Raw genomic sequence first — 18,111 nt, 5'->3', positions numbered from 1 at the left:
CGGTCGTCGTGTTGCAAATTTACCACGAACTTAGAACTGCCGCGAACATTTTTCCATGGCAGTAAGACACTACAGTGCATGGTGCTATACCGTGAACTTAAAACCACTGCGAATAGTCCTTTTTTCCCGCTACCGTTGAATTAAATCCCCGCAAACCTAAATGCATTTTCAGTCCTTGAGTGTAATGGGAACAGAACTGCTTAGTAATGCGTACCTAAACATGATATCACATACAGGTATAGGTAACAGAGGTTAGGTACAGGTTTGGCCGTTAGCAGAACAACTTGGCATCAAGTTAACTGCGGTTTTCAATGAGGACAGAGAGGTATGGACAAAGAATGAAGGGAATGTATGATTTCTACTTGTATTGTATCTTATGCTGAGAAACTGTGCTCTTGAGAAAAGAGTCTCAAGACAAACATGGGGCTTATTTCAATGCCAATACAAATGTTTTCAGTGCTGAATTTTGATCTTTGTGGTAGTAATATCTACCTGACATTTCCATTACAGTTCCTGTTTTTTGGCAATTGCTGCTTTTTTAGCTAACTATTCCACTGTATTCGCCATAAACTTTGGTGGAGGCTTTCTTTTCATTGTGTGTATCTAGATGATACTGTTAGTATCGACTCAGGCTTTTTATTTGGGTGTGTGCACATAGCGTTGTATGAATAGGAGCAAACAAAAAACCTTATGAATTGAATATGTTGAAAGTATATTATTATGGATATACAATTATGATATGGGTATGTGGAAATGCTTTGGAGCATAGATACCTTGTATTTGGGACTGCAGATAGTATTGGGTTATTTGAAAGATTGCAATAGATGGTGATGATTGTTGACAATGCACAATAGTATGGAAAAATTTCAGAACAAAACAATGACAAGAAAGGTTGAAAAATGGTTTACCAAAGGTGGTATCTCACTGCACTTGGGGCACCGGCGCGGCACTGCAGGGTTTGTTCACTGTGTGCACTGTTGTGTTATTTTCGTCAACTTTTTATGATAAAGATATTACGTAATACGTAAAAGTATTACTTAGAAGAAACCAAAATACACAACATGTAAGAAAATTCCTTCTTCATCTCTGAAATTTGTTGAATAATCTTTCAAACCCCACACTGGTGCCCCAAGTGCAGTGAGATACCACCTTTAGTAGTTTTCATACTGGTAGAGGGAAAATGTATTCATACCTGTAAGGGTGTGTGTATGTAAATACTACATAATGTTGCAAGTAGCTCCATGACTTAACTAGTGGGAGGAAATGTAGGTTTTTGCATCGCTGGAACATTTTTTTTTTTATAATCATTGCCATGTTTGCATATAATCTCTGCAAGAATACAAAAATGTTGAAAGTGCAGATTGTAATAATTATATCTGTTTTTATGCTATTGATAACTGACGTTGTGATGTACATGTTAAATGTATAGCTATGGGATGAAGGGAGTAACAAGTATTAAAATAAACTGAAATTCACAACTAGTATTTGAAATCAGTCTGTTACGCAAATGAAGGATTTAGAATATTTCTTCAATAGTAGCTGTGGTAAGTTGGAAATGTATATTGAAGGTAGATTTTCTCATTCAATTTGGTGATTTGTTTTCTGTCTTTGGTGCTGATTGGTTTTCCCTTACATGGTGCTGATTGGCTATCCTGTACTTAGTGCTGATTGGCTATCCCTTACATTGGGTTGGGTGGATATCCCTTTACTTAGTGCTGATAAGCTATCCCTTACTTGGTACTGATTAGCTATCCCTTACTTGGTACTGATTAGCTATCCCTTACTTGGTACTGATCAGCTATCCCTTACTTGGTACTGATCAGCTATCCCTTACTTGGTACTGATCAGCTATCCCTTACTTGGTACTGATCAGCTATCCCTTACTTGGTACTGATTAGCTATCCCTTACTTGGTACTGATTAGCTATCCCTTACTTGGTACTGATTAGCTATCCCTTACTTGGTACTGATCAGCTATCCCTTACTTGGTACTGATTAGCTATCCCTTACTTGGTACTGATTAGCTATCCCTTACTTGGTACTGATTAGCTATCCCTTACTTGGTACTGATCAGCTATCCCTTACTTGGTACTGATTAGCTATCCCTTACTTGGTACTGATTAGCTATTCCTTACTTGGTACTGATTAGCTACCCCTTACTTGGTACTGATTAGCTACCCCTTACTTGGTGCTAATTGGCTATTCCTTACTTGGTACTGATTAGCTACCCCTTACTTGGTACTGATTAGCTACCCCTTACTTGGTGCTAATTGGCTATTCCTTACATGGTACTGATTGGCTACCCCTTACTTGATACTGATCAGATGACGCAGTGCAATCCTTATTCCTGGCTGTATTCTTAATGCTAAATGTTCATTATTTACATTGTAAGCAATGAGCTGGTGTAGCACAAACCTTACCTGCAGTACACAAACGAACCGCAAGGCGGCACTTGAAAGCCATCGGATGAATCATTTCATCGCTTCCGACAAGGACTTGTCTTTCGCGTATGCGAAGAGAAGTTTCCATAAAAAGTACACGAGGGTTATAATCGATTGACTAGAGGAGTTTTAGAGGTGGTTAAAGTTTAAAAAGAGCAGTTTTCGGCCGTTCCTGATATGTAATAAGGACGTTTTCTTTCTCACTGCTCTAACCTACGTAGATTAAATGTCCTGTTTATAGCGTTATGGTTTAACATGATTTTGTTTAAAATATGAATTGTGGAGCAAACTTTCATGTATATGCTTGAAATGAGTCACTATTGAGGTGTCTAATCTGAAAAAAAAAATGAGTCTGATGTTTAAACGAAAACATACAGGTAAGAAAATATTGGTTCTTTTTATTCCTTTTCTGTCAGGACCCAATCACAGGTTAGCACTGACGCTAACCAATCAGAGCTTAGAACTGCGTTTGCATATTAGCTGTATGATAAATATAAACAGTATTTACCTACAGCAAACCTTTTTGTTGTTTTTTTTCTTACTGGCACACAACACTAGGTCGAGCCTGATGGTATTGCATAATTATGACCTGGACCAAAAAAGTAAATGTAGCTCTTTTTTACCTTGCACACAACAATGTAAGGAAGCCTAATGGTATAGTTTTGTAGCTTGACAAAATCCTGTAGGGCCGGGAAACATTCTGTATTTTTCTTGTCTTCTAAGGCATTTGCCGTCAACGATACAACAAATTCAGACTATTCACAAGGTAGTCTGTGTAACACAAACTCTGCTGTCCGGGGCTGTAACTGGCCCCTCCCCGGCGGAGGCCGGCGGATGTTGGGCGGGCTGCTATAAGCAAGATTTAATCAGGCTAGTCACAAGGAAACAGGGAAGATTTTGAGATGAAGGAAAAGGAAGTTACTGACAGGAAGAGCTTACATGGCAAGAATTGATCCTCGGTGGTATTTAGATATCTATGCAACGTAAGCCCTCGCTGTTTCCAAGAATATGGTATAAAACAATGAGTGTACCATTAGAAATTTACTATCAGTGTCTCCCACCCTCATTATTTGTCCGCTAGTGGCTCTTTTTAGTTCACTATATACATGTAGTTTTACCATTAAGAGGCGTCTCGTATTTCTTAATCCCCGATAGTATTAAAGCATCACTGACACCACAAGCCACTCACTGTTAACGGGGTATGGCTAGTGCATTTAACCGTTAAGGGCCGCCACACTATAAAATGCGCCCACCACGCTTCGTGGTAACTTTCAACCAGCGTGGTTGTATCTAATAAGGCCACAGCAAATAGATTTTACGGACGACATCAGCGTGGTCACTAATTTTTGTCTGATTTCAGAAAAAAACGAAGATACTTTTTTTCTTCTTTGGAGACTGTCAGCATGACGATATGTTGTGTTGTAGCTAAATGATTGTACTTGTAGAAGTAACACGACACTAGAAGTGACACTTTTTTGTATCGGTATCGACTCGTAGCCAAGAACCCCTTTCCTTCTCCCAACTAGACGCTTCACTACCATCTATACGCTAAAGCAAAATCCTGAAGAGCACCTGTCTGTATCCAACAACACGTAACAAAACAAAGAAAGTACCATCAGAAATTCAATACCCAAGCATCTCCTTTATTTTTCCCAACAGCGGGTCCTTTGGTACATTGGTGATGCCATCCTGAAATTACGAAGGGACATTGCCCATTTCCTGTGTCCAATTGGTTTCTTCTGTTTACAATATGGTTGTTATGGATACCTCACGGCTAGGCCTGGGTCCTTTGTAAATACTGTAGATAGACTGACACTTAGTTTTTCTTTAGCTGAGTACAATATGCAGTTTGCTACGCAATTTTATCCAAAATACGCCCGTAACTTTACATCTTACGTACACATTATATTAGATCTTTTTAAGCTATGTATAAGAATACACGATGTGATCAACACTGTTATCACTTACCGCGAACACAGTGATTTCTAGATTCAATGCAGTTGGAATCAGAGGCATTTCGTTAACTAGTGTCTTTGTAACATTGTCACTCTGTTGTTTTTGTTGGACAAACAGTGCCATATACACAACACAAGTATCTGTTCATTTTGTACGGGTAGTATATCTATGAATACTTCGTCTGAATGTTCTAGCGATGACTCGGACACACTCAGTTCTAAATTGATCTTTTTGAACAAAAAAAATTTGGTGCGTCTTATGCTAGAGAAAGAAGCTAGGCATTATGACACTTGTTTTTGCTTAGTTATCATTGATGCATTAGTTGACTTGAATTGATGTATTTCCAGGATAACAATATAATGCGGCGTTTTTGTATTCTTGATTGTAAAAAGCACTTAACTATAGTCTACTTTACCACTCCTTATTAATCAATAAATACTCATGAAAACAAACATTTTTATTTTCATATTCCGCATATTATTATAATCTGTATAAATATAATGAGAACAAAAAAATGCTTTCCAGCTCAAAATAATTTTCACTGGATTTTTCGACCGAATCTCTCTTTAACTATCTAACCCAAGTCACGTGGTTTTTTTGTCCGACGTGTGACGTCAGGACTGGGTCATAGTTCATCTGAAGTCGGTACCGCCCTCAGTGCTGACGTCACAAGTTCCATTAACCTTTTCTTCCGTCTGATAATAAAGATAATGATAGTTGTAAAATAATGCAATTCAAATGTTAAGTCTGCAACTATATCTCTCATATTTTAGCTCTCACAATTTGCCATATATATCTGTCTGTCCCTCGCATCTACACAGCGCAAAATATTCCAATTTTTGTTCGGTTTTGTGGTGATGATGATGTTCACTTGCCGAGGCCCCTCATGAGGCTGAGTAACCGTAAGTCGTGGGAGGAGAAGAGGGTGGGGTTCCCGCCAAGGATGTCTCTCAGGATCCGGTGGACGATGAACCGCACCGTGCGGCCGCACTGCATGGCGGTCTGGACAAGCTGCTGACCGGTCCTACAATAATAATAATAATAATAATGATAATCTTTATTGCAAATTCATACCCGAAGGCTAATTGCAGGTATACATGAAAATACAATAATAGCATACAATGATGAAATGAACAGTTATCTGTCCTCTGATCCACATCAAGGATCAAAGGTGCGTGGAAGTCGGTATCGGCCCCCGAAAAATTACTTGATTGTAATTTTTTAATTGTGTTTGTAACCAAAACACAGCAATGAAATAAAACACTACTCCTATTTAATACATCATGGATAATCTATTACATACTTCTGAGTCATAATGTCAGCAGATGCCAGTGACGCCTCTAGCGGACCGGCGTTGTACCGCACCATCTGACAGATGCCGTAGTTGGAGAAACACTCCTCCTCTATCGTCAGTACCAGGCTCCCCAGGCGGTCACAGTCCTCCAGGTCCGGCCCAACGATCTGCTGGAGCGTCGCGGCAATGCAGCTGAAGGAACCCTCGATCCATTCCTGGCCCTAGAGGAAATATCGAAATATAAATGTCTTATTATAAAATTCTTGTTCTCATGGAGAATTCAAGTTTTCTTTTAGATGTGTGCGTTTGTACATGTATGTGTGCGTGTGTCTGAGTTAGTGTATTGGTTTCGTAGAAAGCCAAATTACCAGGAAAAACATGTTGCATTTTCTCGAAAATGTTACCTTACTATTTCAAAACATATTGACAGAGCTAAATGTGTAAATCAAGGGAAGAAATATTTTTTACCTCTTCAAAAAAATACAGGCCTATAGCTTTTTCTCTGCCTGTTTAATGCCATGCGGTCGCGAACATGTACTCACATCACGATCTATTATTAAAAAATTGTGAGTCTATCGCCTATACTTGCTTCTTGCTTCTTGATAAGAATTCCAAACCTCGATTCACCATTGATAGTAAAGATAGAAAAGAAAGATTCGACGTCAGGAAAATATGAAGTGGGATAGGTCGTTTGCTTATTTCGTATTCGACAGCTATACAAACTACCCCCCCCCCCCAGAACCTCTGCTTGAACACCTATCGTTATAGCCACACACTTGTAAGAAGCAACACAGGTAGACTACCTATTTCATTTTCAATATTATGCGATGATAACAATGTACTTTAACTGGTGTAAAACACTAAGGGTCAGTATACAAGCTTACAAAGTCACTACAAAGTCACTTTCTTTTCGTGCATGACACTCGTAAAAGATATCTTCCGACAATCAAACATACAGTAACTGGCTTAAAACGTCTATAATGAGAGGAAATGGTACGAGTCGAATGGTTTTATGTCGCCATGTCGGGTTCTCTGGCGTCAGGAATCATATCCAGAGACTTCACTAATGTCTAATGGACACTTCATGTAGCGATAGATGGCAAGAAGCGACATGAACCATTACCCATAATGGTATGATTGACTTGTGTGATCATCAATCAAAGTTTCAGTTCAGTACAGTTCATCCTCGGTGAAGTAACGCTTAAAATTTTTAACAAGCATGACAGAGCAGATTTAGTCATTCTGAAGTCCTTTGTCTTCCTGACTTATCTTGCTAAAATCCCTGTCATATTTGGTAAAAAAATGATCGAAGGACGAATTGATGGCTGTTCGGGGCCACGTCCTGAAAGAGGCTTAGAAATGTAATTTCGTTGCAACCATGTAACACAAAAGGTTTTGTGGTAGAGTGATATTTGCTCTTTCACCCAGCATGATTTTTCTGCTCAAATTGTGGCATCACCTTTTGCTAGCAAAGCTTATTCTACCTTTAAACTTATTCAGTTGCAAAATTTAGTTTTCCACGGTGGAGGGGTAAAAAACAACAACATTATTTCACATTTTTCATGGGAATTACTAAAATGCTCAATTTCTCCCGAAATCAATCTTTTCATAAACGTTTTTGGGTCTTAAAAGTTTGATTTTTTTTACACAAACTGTTATTATTGACGATAGGTTTAACTCAGACAAGGGCCCATAGGTATCACAAATAATTACTTGAATTTGTAAACGGTTCCGCAAAATGGGTGCAACGAAACACATTTTAAACCTGGCTCTTGTACTAACGTTATATCTTAAATAGGGCTTAGTTTTCATAGGTTAAACGTCACCGACCAAGCTGTGTCACATATAACCACATCCCTTGTCGTTCAGCGAGAAAGTCAAGGTTGTTCTTGGAGGTAAACTTCACTCTACGGAACACACAAGGACCACCGTGACAAATCTCCTGCGGTCTGCTACTACTTAGGATTTGAAACCAAGCGTGGTTACCCTCTGTGACACGGTTTTCACGTGCCACACCCCCTATGTTTGCTTAACTGTCGTCTTTGACCTTCAATTTGCTCAAACGTAAATTCTTTGCCTGGAACTGGATTTGATATATATAAGGTCTGAATCCAGAAAAGTCATTCGCCAAGAAATATGTATTAGGTGTTTGGATTGGCTGATAACGGTCATTTGGCCAAAAAAATATGTGTCGAGTGTTTGGATTGGTTGATAGATGTCATTTAGCAAAAAAAAATATGTCGCGTGTTTGGATTGGCTAACAACGGTCATTTAGCAACAAATATGTTACATGTGTTTGGATTGGCTGATAATGACTGATGATGATTGTCATTTGGTAAAAAGAGATGTATCACGTGTTTGATGAGGCTGATGAAATTCCTTTGGCAAAAAATACATATTATGCGTTTGGATTGGCCAACATTGTAACAAAGATGTTACTTCGTAACTTCATCGACGTATATATAAGGTCTTATACTGAGATGTTCATTTTTTTTCCAAATTGTAGATTTGGAAGAAAATCTGGAACAAGTGTGTCCGTAACTGTATAACCCTCTTCTTCCACCGCCTTTTACCTCCCCAACCAAAGTGAACCCAAGATACCCCTACTTCGTACGTATGACCTATACCTCGAACAAGTACTTCCCATGTCTATCCTTGATGCAGACCACATTGAGTGTCTCTATTTTTGCTCTATGAACATACGCTTGTGTTGGTGTTGGCAACCACTTTTGTGGAGAGTTCGTTGGCACAATTCTTTATTCCCATTGCCTCCGTAAACCGAGGTTTTGCTTTGCGTCTTGGTTTTTTGTGGTAGTGTATGTCCGTATTTAGGCCATGTTGATTTGATTATATGGATGACATCCACTGGGAACCCGAAAACTGATGCAAGCGTGCGAATAAAAACGTTTGGCCAAAAATTACCTTCATTAGGAAATCTAAGTGATCATGAAGGTTAAATAATTTTTTGGTATGTCAAAAAATAGATCCTTCATTTTTCCTCTTTCACATATTCTTCTGTGACATTAGAATTCGCGTTGGCTTATCATGAAATAGAATTCGTTTTCCGATATGTTTTGCAATCTACGGTATATATTTGTTTATTTTACAGCTGCTTAATTAAGAAGTGTGGTGTAAAACAGTATGGTGGAAAACAATTTTTTCTTTTTTTTCAAACTTCCGAAAATTGATACGCGCGCGGATGTCATCTTTATAATCAAATCAACGTGGCCTAAATTTGACCACAAACATTACAAAAGCCACAAACACACACCCTGCAGCGTATAAAACGCAGCAGTTTTCTTGGCGAAGGTACTAAAGCGAGCACTGTGGTCCAATAGCTAGCAGAGAGGCTAAGCTATAATTAGTAGGTGACAATCTCGGCACTTTCCAAACATCTGGCAAAGTTTATCACCTTCGCAAAGTCAACGTTGGCAGAATCGTCTCAGACAAAATACGGTCCGTCGTAACAGACGCATGTGTCTTTCATTTGATTCTTATGAAAGTCAGAGACCTTCTGATGTGTTGCAATAGAGGCATAACTAGACAGTTGTCATCAATAAAAATACATACTTGTAATGGTAATTCTGTACAATTCGGAAGAATGAAGTAACGTTACAATCAAAGAGAGATCTACAATTTTGGTATTATTCCCTCCACTCAATAATGTTGTTATCGTTGTAATATTTTTGGCTTCCACTGACAAATTGAATGCTATCGCCATCCTCCCTTTCTGAGTTACATATGAGACAAGTTTGAGTGTGATATCACGGAATGCAGTGGAGTTATACAGCTCAACACATCGTCTCGCTACCATTTATTGTTAGCATATATATCATCATCATCATCATCTTCACCGCATGTCAGTTCTGGTCACTGAGGCGGGCCGTCATATATACTTCATCTTCAAAAGATGCAGCCACACACATGGGGTATAAAAACACCCTTTGTATCCCAGGTGTTTAAGATAATCATATGGCACCTTGCATCTTTACATCCTTTCTCAATCGAATATGGGCGGAAGTCCCTTAGCAACAGGAGCTACTTGTTGCACGTCTGATGTGCTCAATCCATTTTGTGACAGAAACCGTGCAGAGTTCCCAGGAGGGTGATTTGACAGTCCTGCACCACCCACGCCTATAATCTTCTTTTCCTAATATCGATCAAAGTATCTGGGTGACGTCCATGAATGGCAATTACCTTCGCCTAGATGATAGCCTGTATGTCAGACTGTTTCCAGGGCATACACGAGTCACCTGCTTGGCTCTAGGACCATAGGTAGACATTTTGCACGCTCAAATAGTGGGAATAATTCCAACCAATGGGGCAGCAGGGGGAAATATACACCCAAATTATGATTGGTTAAAGACCCCTACTGTTATTTTACTGTTATTCTCTAATTTGCAAAACTGTTCCTAATTTTAACAAATGAAGTATAACTGATAGATTTTGGCACCATTCAGTTAAGATCACATTTACAAACTCGGCAACAGGGGGTGTACAGTTTGCAGTTTAAGCAAAGTTCTGCTCTTATATTGGGGAAATTAAAGTACATGATTGAAAACATTTTTCTCGAAGATTTTGCCTCTCTAGTTCATATATCGTTTTTTTTTCCGGCGACGTCGACGTTAATTGTAACAGGTACGTTACGTGTACATCTAATGTAGAGAGAATTTCACTTTCTTACAACTTACAACTTTCTTACAAAGTCGCAGTTCTGTTGATGTTGCGATTTTACGATGTTTTGTTCTGCCGATGTGGGTCATGTGGTCATCAAGCAGAGGCAGCATGTGGCAAGCAAGAACCACTTCTGTCGACGGTCAAGCGCAGGAAGGTGAACTGGTTCGGACACATATGCCGACACAACTTCCTCGCTAAAACCATACTACAAGGCACAGTAGCAGGAGGGAGGAAACGAGGTAGGCCAAGGAAGACGTGGCTAGACAACATAAAGGTCTGGACTGGCCTAAGCACTGAACAACTGATCAGAGGACAGAGCGAGATGGGCACTTAAGATCACTGCTAATGGATGTGGTGGAGCCCCTACGACCACTGAGGTTACGGGCCGTGAGATGATGATGATGACAGGTTTATTCGTTCAAAACAATAAAAACACAAGCTTCTGATGGCAGTCCAAGGGCTGAATTGGTCGGCTTGTCAACAGTTACAAATGGATTAAAAACTGTTCAAACTATATGATCTCATAATAACGCAGACTTATTTACAAACTGAGAAAGTAGGAACAAATCGTTTATATGATGTCATCATTGAGCAGTGAGACCATATAGTATATAGGGCTTTTCCTTAAACGAGAGGTGTTGGCTCTGGGGATCTGAAGTTTGTTGCCTGACCGTGTATTTCTACCAGAAATCTCCTTACGACAGGGAGGGAACCAGGCCCTGTAGGCCGCGGATCTATACAGTGAACGAGCATACGAACTACATAGGTCGTTACGTCTCTGAGTCAGTGATGTGAGGGAGAGTTCAGTAAGTGCCGAGCTGTAGCAAGTGTAGTTCTGTCCGAGAATTATCCTACACGCTCTCTTCTGTACTCTTTCAATTGACTTACACTCAGCAACAGTCAATCCTGGATGCCACACTCGGCATGCGTATTCCAATACCGGGCGCACAAAACCAATATAGACAAGTACAAAGTCACCAGTAGTTAAGCCATACTTAGACAGTGTTCTTAACATGTACAGTCTTTTGTTTCCCTTCCCAACCATGAGTGAGTGAGTGATGTGGGTCAAGCATAGGTAAATATGCAAAATGCTCCCTCAATTAGAAATGTACACAGAGCAAAATCATTTGTATTGAAGCCAAATGTTATCATCTTGATACATGATGTATATTAGGTCTCGTGTGTGCTATTATCCGTTAAACCGTTATGATTTGAACATTGATGTAGGTAAGATGGAACAGAGCAATTATAGATGATTCAATCATTGCATGTACCAGTACGTTAAAGCAATTGATTTGTGAAACCTAGGGTCTATCGTTTAGGGCTTCGTGCACACAGTTATTGATGCATTTGTTATTTGAAGAATAAGGCCATGTTAATTTGATTATATGATGACACACACTCGCGCATCAAGTTTTGGCTGTTTTTTCCACGTCAATTCCACGTGTAGCTCAGTGAGTATTCATAGTACAATGCTAAAAGTTCTTCCAATACAAAGGTATGCACGGATCAAATTTGCAAAGACCACTGTCGCCTTCTTCAGGATCAATAATGATGACCAATCACAGAATGTTTGACTAATTGCTGACGTCACGTATCCGCAAGATCACGTGTTTAATAACTCTCGCGAGTTTACGTTCTGAAGTGACTGTTCATCTGTATTGATCCTGGAGCAGGCGACAGTGGTAGTTGAAAATTTGACCCTAGTACAACCCAGCGATTTTGTTTTGTGCTAGGGGGGGGGGGGGGGGGGGGTTCTTACCGATTCACTGAAGTTGTTGGTGTTTCGGAAGAAGCTGACACACAGGTCGTACAGGCCCTTGATCAGACAGGTGTCGTCCAGTTCCAGACACAGGAACACCTCACACACGTTTTCTGCCTCGGCTTCCGACTGTAGACACTGCTGGATCGGACCTACAGTAAATGACATAAACGTGTGATGATTACAAGCCTTTGGGATGTCCCTGTAGCTCAACTGGTAGCATCTCCTGGATCCAGTTAGTAAGTAACCCAGTTCAAACCTGGGTAGGGCATCTCAGTTGGGCATGCACCTGGAGGCACTACGTCTCCTGAAAGTGTCTGTATCTGTATCTATATAGCCGGTATAACACAACATCTTTGCAGGCACGCGGCATGGTAGCAGCTGGTTAAGTTACACTGTTACAAGTCACACCCAACTTGTACATATCTGACTTAAAATGTTCATGGCAAAGAATTCCACTTACAGTCAAACCTGCCCAAGACGACCGCCCGGGGGACCGGGCAAAAGTGGTCGATTTGGTCAGGTGGTCGGTTAGAAGAGTATCGACTCACAAATTTACCGATGCGTAGTTTACATGGTTTCCGCTGTGTAAATGACAAATAGCAAGCACACGCATGCGTATCCGCCGCCATCTTTATTTTGAACATAACATCGTAATGGTAGTCAAAATCCGACGCAAACTGGCCGAAGTCGGCACAAAATCGTCCTAGTTATCATTGAAAATCGATAACACCTCAACATTTGAAAATAACGCGGTCGTTATGGACAGGGATTTGGTTCCAATTTTTGGAGGTCGCGGTCGCGTTGGCCATGTGGTCGTTGTGAAGAGGTCGCTTAATGTTTACGTCAATGGGGGAAGTTTTCGGGACTGAGAGAAAGCGGTCGTAATGACCAGGTTGTCGCTTGGGCAGGTTTGACTTTAGTTCTAGCTTGGGTAGAATGAATATTTGAACACATCATTCATAGATTGAAAACTTTGGTAATTGAAGGCATGACTATTTCTTGTTCTTGTCTGAACTGCTTTACAGAGTTTGACCATGTGTTAAATAAAAAGTTAACTGATTGATCCCTATACCCTGCGTAGTGTAATGCACTAGGGAGGAGACACTATACCGATCCAACCACAAGTTCAATCTGTCTGTCTGTCATCTTGTTGCAACGTCTATCACACCCGAATCTAAGTCAACAAATAATAGCCCAGGGAACCGTCGTGATGGCGCGCACGTGGTGCTGAGGTGACCTGACTTGACCTATCTTCCGAATGTCGTGAAAGTGACAAATTGAAGCCGGTAGATACACCCGAACTCCTCCAAATGATAGATTATGTATGTTTTGTGATAAGAACTATAGGTATATAGAAGATGAAGCGCACTTTCTTCTAGAATGCTCACTGTATAAAGATATACGCAATACCTTTGTTAATAGTACTATGCTTGCAAAACAGAAATATGCACAACTAACAAAAGAAGACTTTTTCAAATATATAATGACATCAGTTAACTATGATTTGATAGAAGAACTCTGTAAGTTCGTCTTCACATGTTTTAAGAAGAGGGAGGAAGCATGTAGAAATATAGTCGTAAGTAGAACATAGAATAGCTTACTTATCATACTCTTTGTATGCGACTTACTGCATTTAGCCCTAGGAGGGCATGAATATGCAATAAACTTCATTGTCATTGTCATTGTCATTGTCACTAATAAAAGGTACACCAACCAGTTAAATGTATTTCGGCGGTAAAATGCCTTCTCCTAACTATCTCCCTTTCTCCTGCACAGAGAGGCTTAGTCCATGTTGAAAATCCCGAATCAGCGCTTGCCCAGAAAATAAACACCGCCGCGCGGAAAGTCTGCGAAGGAGGCTAGGTGCACAAGGCCTCATATCGGGCGTGCTCTCTAAGTGGCCCCCTGGGACACTATGTGTATTTTAGACCCGGCCGGGCACCGGGTTTAATTTAAGTCGGACCCGGTAACAAAAAGACGCCGTGACCTACCCGTTGGGAAACACCGAGCGGTACACCCCAACCCCCGGCAGTCCACCGGGACAAATTTGTGGCTTCGGAGCCCGGCCGGGTCTACCTCCCTGACGGGCACCGGGACCTAAGCCTAACTTGGTACATGTGCTTCGACCGGCTCACTCTATCCTTCTTAGAATGTGACTGACGTGCCAAAAATACCTCGCTAATTATATAAGTGATACAAATTATAAAACCATCAGAGAATGTCAACTTGATCAGATTATTGTCATCTATTTTGTCTAATTTAGAACCGTAGGAAATAATGAACATATATATACTTGATACTAATGAATTATAAATATACAGATGCTTTCTTCACTGTCCTGTACAGGGAACGCTAGTTAACTTTTATCCGTGGGGTAATCTATATTCGTTTTATATATACAGGTCGAGTCTTAGTTTCACGGTGACGGTGGTTTCAAATTGGAGTATTTTCAATTGTGACATTCCGGTTTGAAAGCACCGTTCATAAGCCTTCAGATCCCTAGATACCCTATTTGTGACTACAACGGATAAAGGTCACCCTGCGGATATAGGTAAAACTTAAGCGTTGACGAATTACCAGAGCCCGGACTATCGCGAAGTAGACAACCGGAAGTCGGCCACGAATTCAATTCTCGATCCCAGGGTTGCGCGTGCCAAGTCCTCCGGGAACGAGAGGATACAGGCGTTTGCCCGTAGTTTTTTTGCGAGGCCCTGAGTTGCATTATTATAGTCGCCAGCATGCCGGGACGGAGCACTTTACGACATCGTAGATGTCTCATTTACGACTGCATCCGTACCGAATTACGGCTCTTTCTAGACAAGTCAGCACAATCTACGTCCTCTTTATTAAATCTTTTTGGAAAGGGGACGCGTTTGTGGCTTTGAACGTTGCAACGTATTTTCTTCTCCCTTCTGCTTGATTTTAACGTGTGGAAAAGGTCAATGCCCTAAACATGTGCGAAATAGATTTGTAAATGCTAAGAATAGACCCAAGCAAACGAGAACACGTGCGGCTTTCTTAGATCCAGTCCACAGGGAGTCTAAAATCCAAATGGTCACCGGGCCGTGCGGACTAAAATAAAACCAACGACGGACATTTTTTTGGTGTTTGGGGACAAGTTCAAAACCCTTTCTCTTCATTTTCAAAGTTCCAGAGCGAAGCTTACAGAGGTAGTTAATAGTTGGATACAAGTCACTTGTTGAATAGTCTATGAAGGACTGATCTAAAATCTGGATATTTTGAGTCATAATGAAGTTTGACAGGACACAGAACGAAGACTGGATTAAGCGTTGACCTGAGACCACGTGTGACAAGAAAACGTTGCCCTTAAGGTTAAGACCTTGTCCCTGGGGGTTACAACGCCCAGTTTTTGACACTTAAAAGCCAATATTCAATCAGGAAAAAAGGAGTCTACCGGTACTGTTCTGAAAAAAGTCAAACGTACCCTTAGGTTCTAGGTTCAAGCAAGATACTTATACATTATATTGAATAATATCCCTTATCTCCAAGCAGATCCTACGGTAGCATAAGAAGGTATCAAAATCTGTCAGGAGTGAAGCCGGCCTAGGAGTGTGTTTAGCTACATGTCATGCAAATGGACACCTTTTGACTGGCTACAGTCCTTGGCCAGTTTAGTACCATCTTATGCCATTGTAGGACCTGCTTGGAGATTACAACACTCCATCCTTGCCTATACGGGAGTTTCGTCAGACTTGTATCTGTTTAAATAGACATTTCACTCCAGAAGAGAGTGTCATTTCCCGATAGATATTAAATTCAGGAATCAATATTATATAAAGACATTCTACTTCACATTATACGATAAAGTACCTATTAACCCCACGCGCATCAAAAAGATCCAGCCTTGTACTAAACTCCCCAAGTACTCTGTAATTAGATCATTCAATCTCAGCCTATAGCTGAATACAATGTGCATGGCAACACCTGACTTAAGTTAGGTTACAAAACTAATTTCAGAAGTGTTGCTATGTGTTCTTTGATTTCACATGAAAAATTGTCTTTCTTGGTGTGCTTAGCGCTTCCGATAATATGCATGATAAAGGAAGTGTCTACACATATATTTTACAAAACATATACACGACATATAGTTCACCACAAGCTTTTAAACGGAATCCAAAAAGGTCGGGTGATAATGTATTCATTGGCACATTGTCTATTGGAAAATAACACTCCCCTCTAGAGTGGAATGCACATTTAAAACACGCCTATTGAAACACGTATCTTTTCGCTTCTGTCGCACTTTTATAATTCTTTCATATATGTCAATGACTTAAGCGCCAGGTTTTCTTGGTCAGCGAAGTGGAACCGCAAAGTACAGTATATACTAAGCGGAGGGGAAACTATCGTATTTAAGGGGGATGTGGGCTCACTTTTAACTTGTGACAGAGATTTTCTTTCTTAATGCCGTTACAAAGGGCACGATCAAGCAACAAATGCTCTTAAATCCTTTGTTTGAACAAACCATAAACAACAACCAAGCGTTTACGTCAGTAACAAGAGTAACACAAATATATAAGCATTTGTAGACACCTAACAAAACGTCGTATGAGTACGATTTTGATGCCGCATAAATTTCAAACAGTCCGTGACAGAACCAACCGCCAACATTTAAGACAAGCCTTTTCCATAGCAAGACAGTCTCACGACACATGCACAACTATATCCCAAGTATGCCTCTATATCGTGGGACAATCGTACGACAAATATGAATCGTCGTATGATTTTCAAGCAGGCTGTGACAGAATCAACCGCCAAGCTAGGGTTTAAGACAGTCCTTTTCCTGTACCAAGAAAGTCTCACGACACATATACAACTATATCTCAAGTATGCCTCTATATTGTACGACAATCGTACGACAAAGGTGAATCGTCGTAAAATTTTCAAGCAGGCTGTGACAGAATCAACCGCCAACCTAGGGTTTAAAACAGTCCTTTTCCGTACCAAGACAGCCTCACGACACCTGCAAAACCTTATCCCAAAAGTACCTCTATATCGTGCGACAATCGTACGACCAACATGAATGAAATGAACGTTTACTTACTGATCTCCGTTCTTCGATGGGGAAGTCTTGGAGAGACCCGGTCTACAAGGTAGGCGCGGACATCCCTCGACATTAGAAGACTCACCACGAGCATCCAGCTTACAAACTGCATCATATCTCTTTATCTCCCTCTCTATATATATTAAGCCTGCCTTTTTCTACTGCACGGTTATGACTAGATGGTTGCTGAGACAGCTGTTTGCCTTGGCCTTGTTATAGACCCACTGACCGCGTGCTGGGATCAAGAGAGGTGTATTAAACGAGAATATACGGTCGCGCTTCTGTCAGTCTACGGCTGCGGTGATTGAATGGCTTCGCGACTACTGTAACACTGAGGAACTAAACTAGGTGGGAGGACTCAGAGATTGGAGGCGGCTCGGGTTGGGTTACCGCCCGCACGTGTACTCTGCGCGCCCCGCTGTGTGACCGGTTTTACCCTGCTCCACGGGGGCGCAGCCGACATTTATACGGGCGGGCGAACATGCGCAGGTGGGCGCCTGGCCACGTCAACGGAAGTAGGGAAAAAACTTTTCCCCCTCGTGTACTACAACTATCAATGTCAACCCGCCCCCGCAGACTTGACTTTGACGGAATCATAATTACGCATGCCCTCTTGAATGTAGAAACGTTTCTCAGCCTTAGAACAACCCCTTTCCCGCCAACCCCCGGTAGGTTTCATACTGGTAGCTGCCGCACGCATGGCCGGTTCAGGCCAGTAATGCTGAAGTCGTGGGCTTCACGTGTTGCAGGACAATACCTTCTCCTGGCGATAAAACAAACACCGTGTCAAATCTCATCGGCCTCAGAGCCCGGTTCCCTATCCTAGGATATCGCTTTCAAGGCCCCCAGTGTTCTAAAAAAAGACTCTTTCTCTCTTTCCACCGTTTAAACGATACCAATGTTGCTGAGAACTATAG

General features: G+C 41.0%; 1 protein-coding gene across 1 annotated transcript; it reads right to left on the bottom strand.

Annotated features, from left to right (window-relative positions):
• Nucleotides 1-4,078: 4,078 nt before the first annotated feature.
• On the bottom strand, nucleotides 4,079-17,704 carry LOC118412832 (stanniocalcin-2-like). The gene is made up of 4 exons (XM_035815873.1): nucleotides 17,195-17,704; nucleotides 12,130-12,281; nucleotides 5,700-5,911; nucleotides 4,079-5,420 (listed from the first exon to the last, which is right to left on the bottom strand). Exons 1-4 carry the CDS (start codon nucleotides 17,307-17,309, stop codon nucleotides 5,264-5,266), a joined length of 636 nt encoding a protein of 211 aa, XP_035671766.1. The 5' UTR covers nucleotides 17,310-17,704; the 3' UTR covers nucleotides 4,079-5,263.
• Between the last annotated feature and the right edge of the window lie 407 nt (nucleotides 17,705-18,111).

Source organism: Branchiostoma floridae, chromosome 4, assembly GCF_000003815.2.
Source record: "Branchiostoma floridae strain S238N-H82 chromosome 4, Bfl_VNyyK, whole genome shotgun sequence".
Lineage (NCBI taxonomy): Eukaryota > Metazoa > Chordata > Leptocardii > Amphioxiformes > Branchiostomatidae > Branchiostoma > Branchiostoma floridae.
The sequence above is the reverse complement of the archived record's forward strand: the minus strand, read 5'-3'. Positions and strand labels throughout refer to the sequence as shown.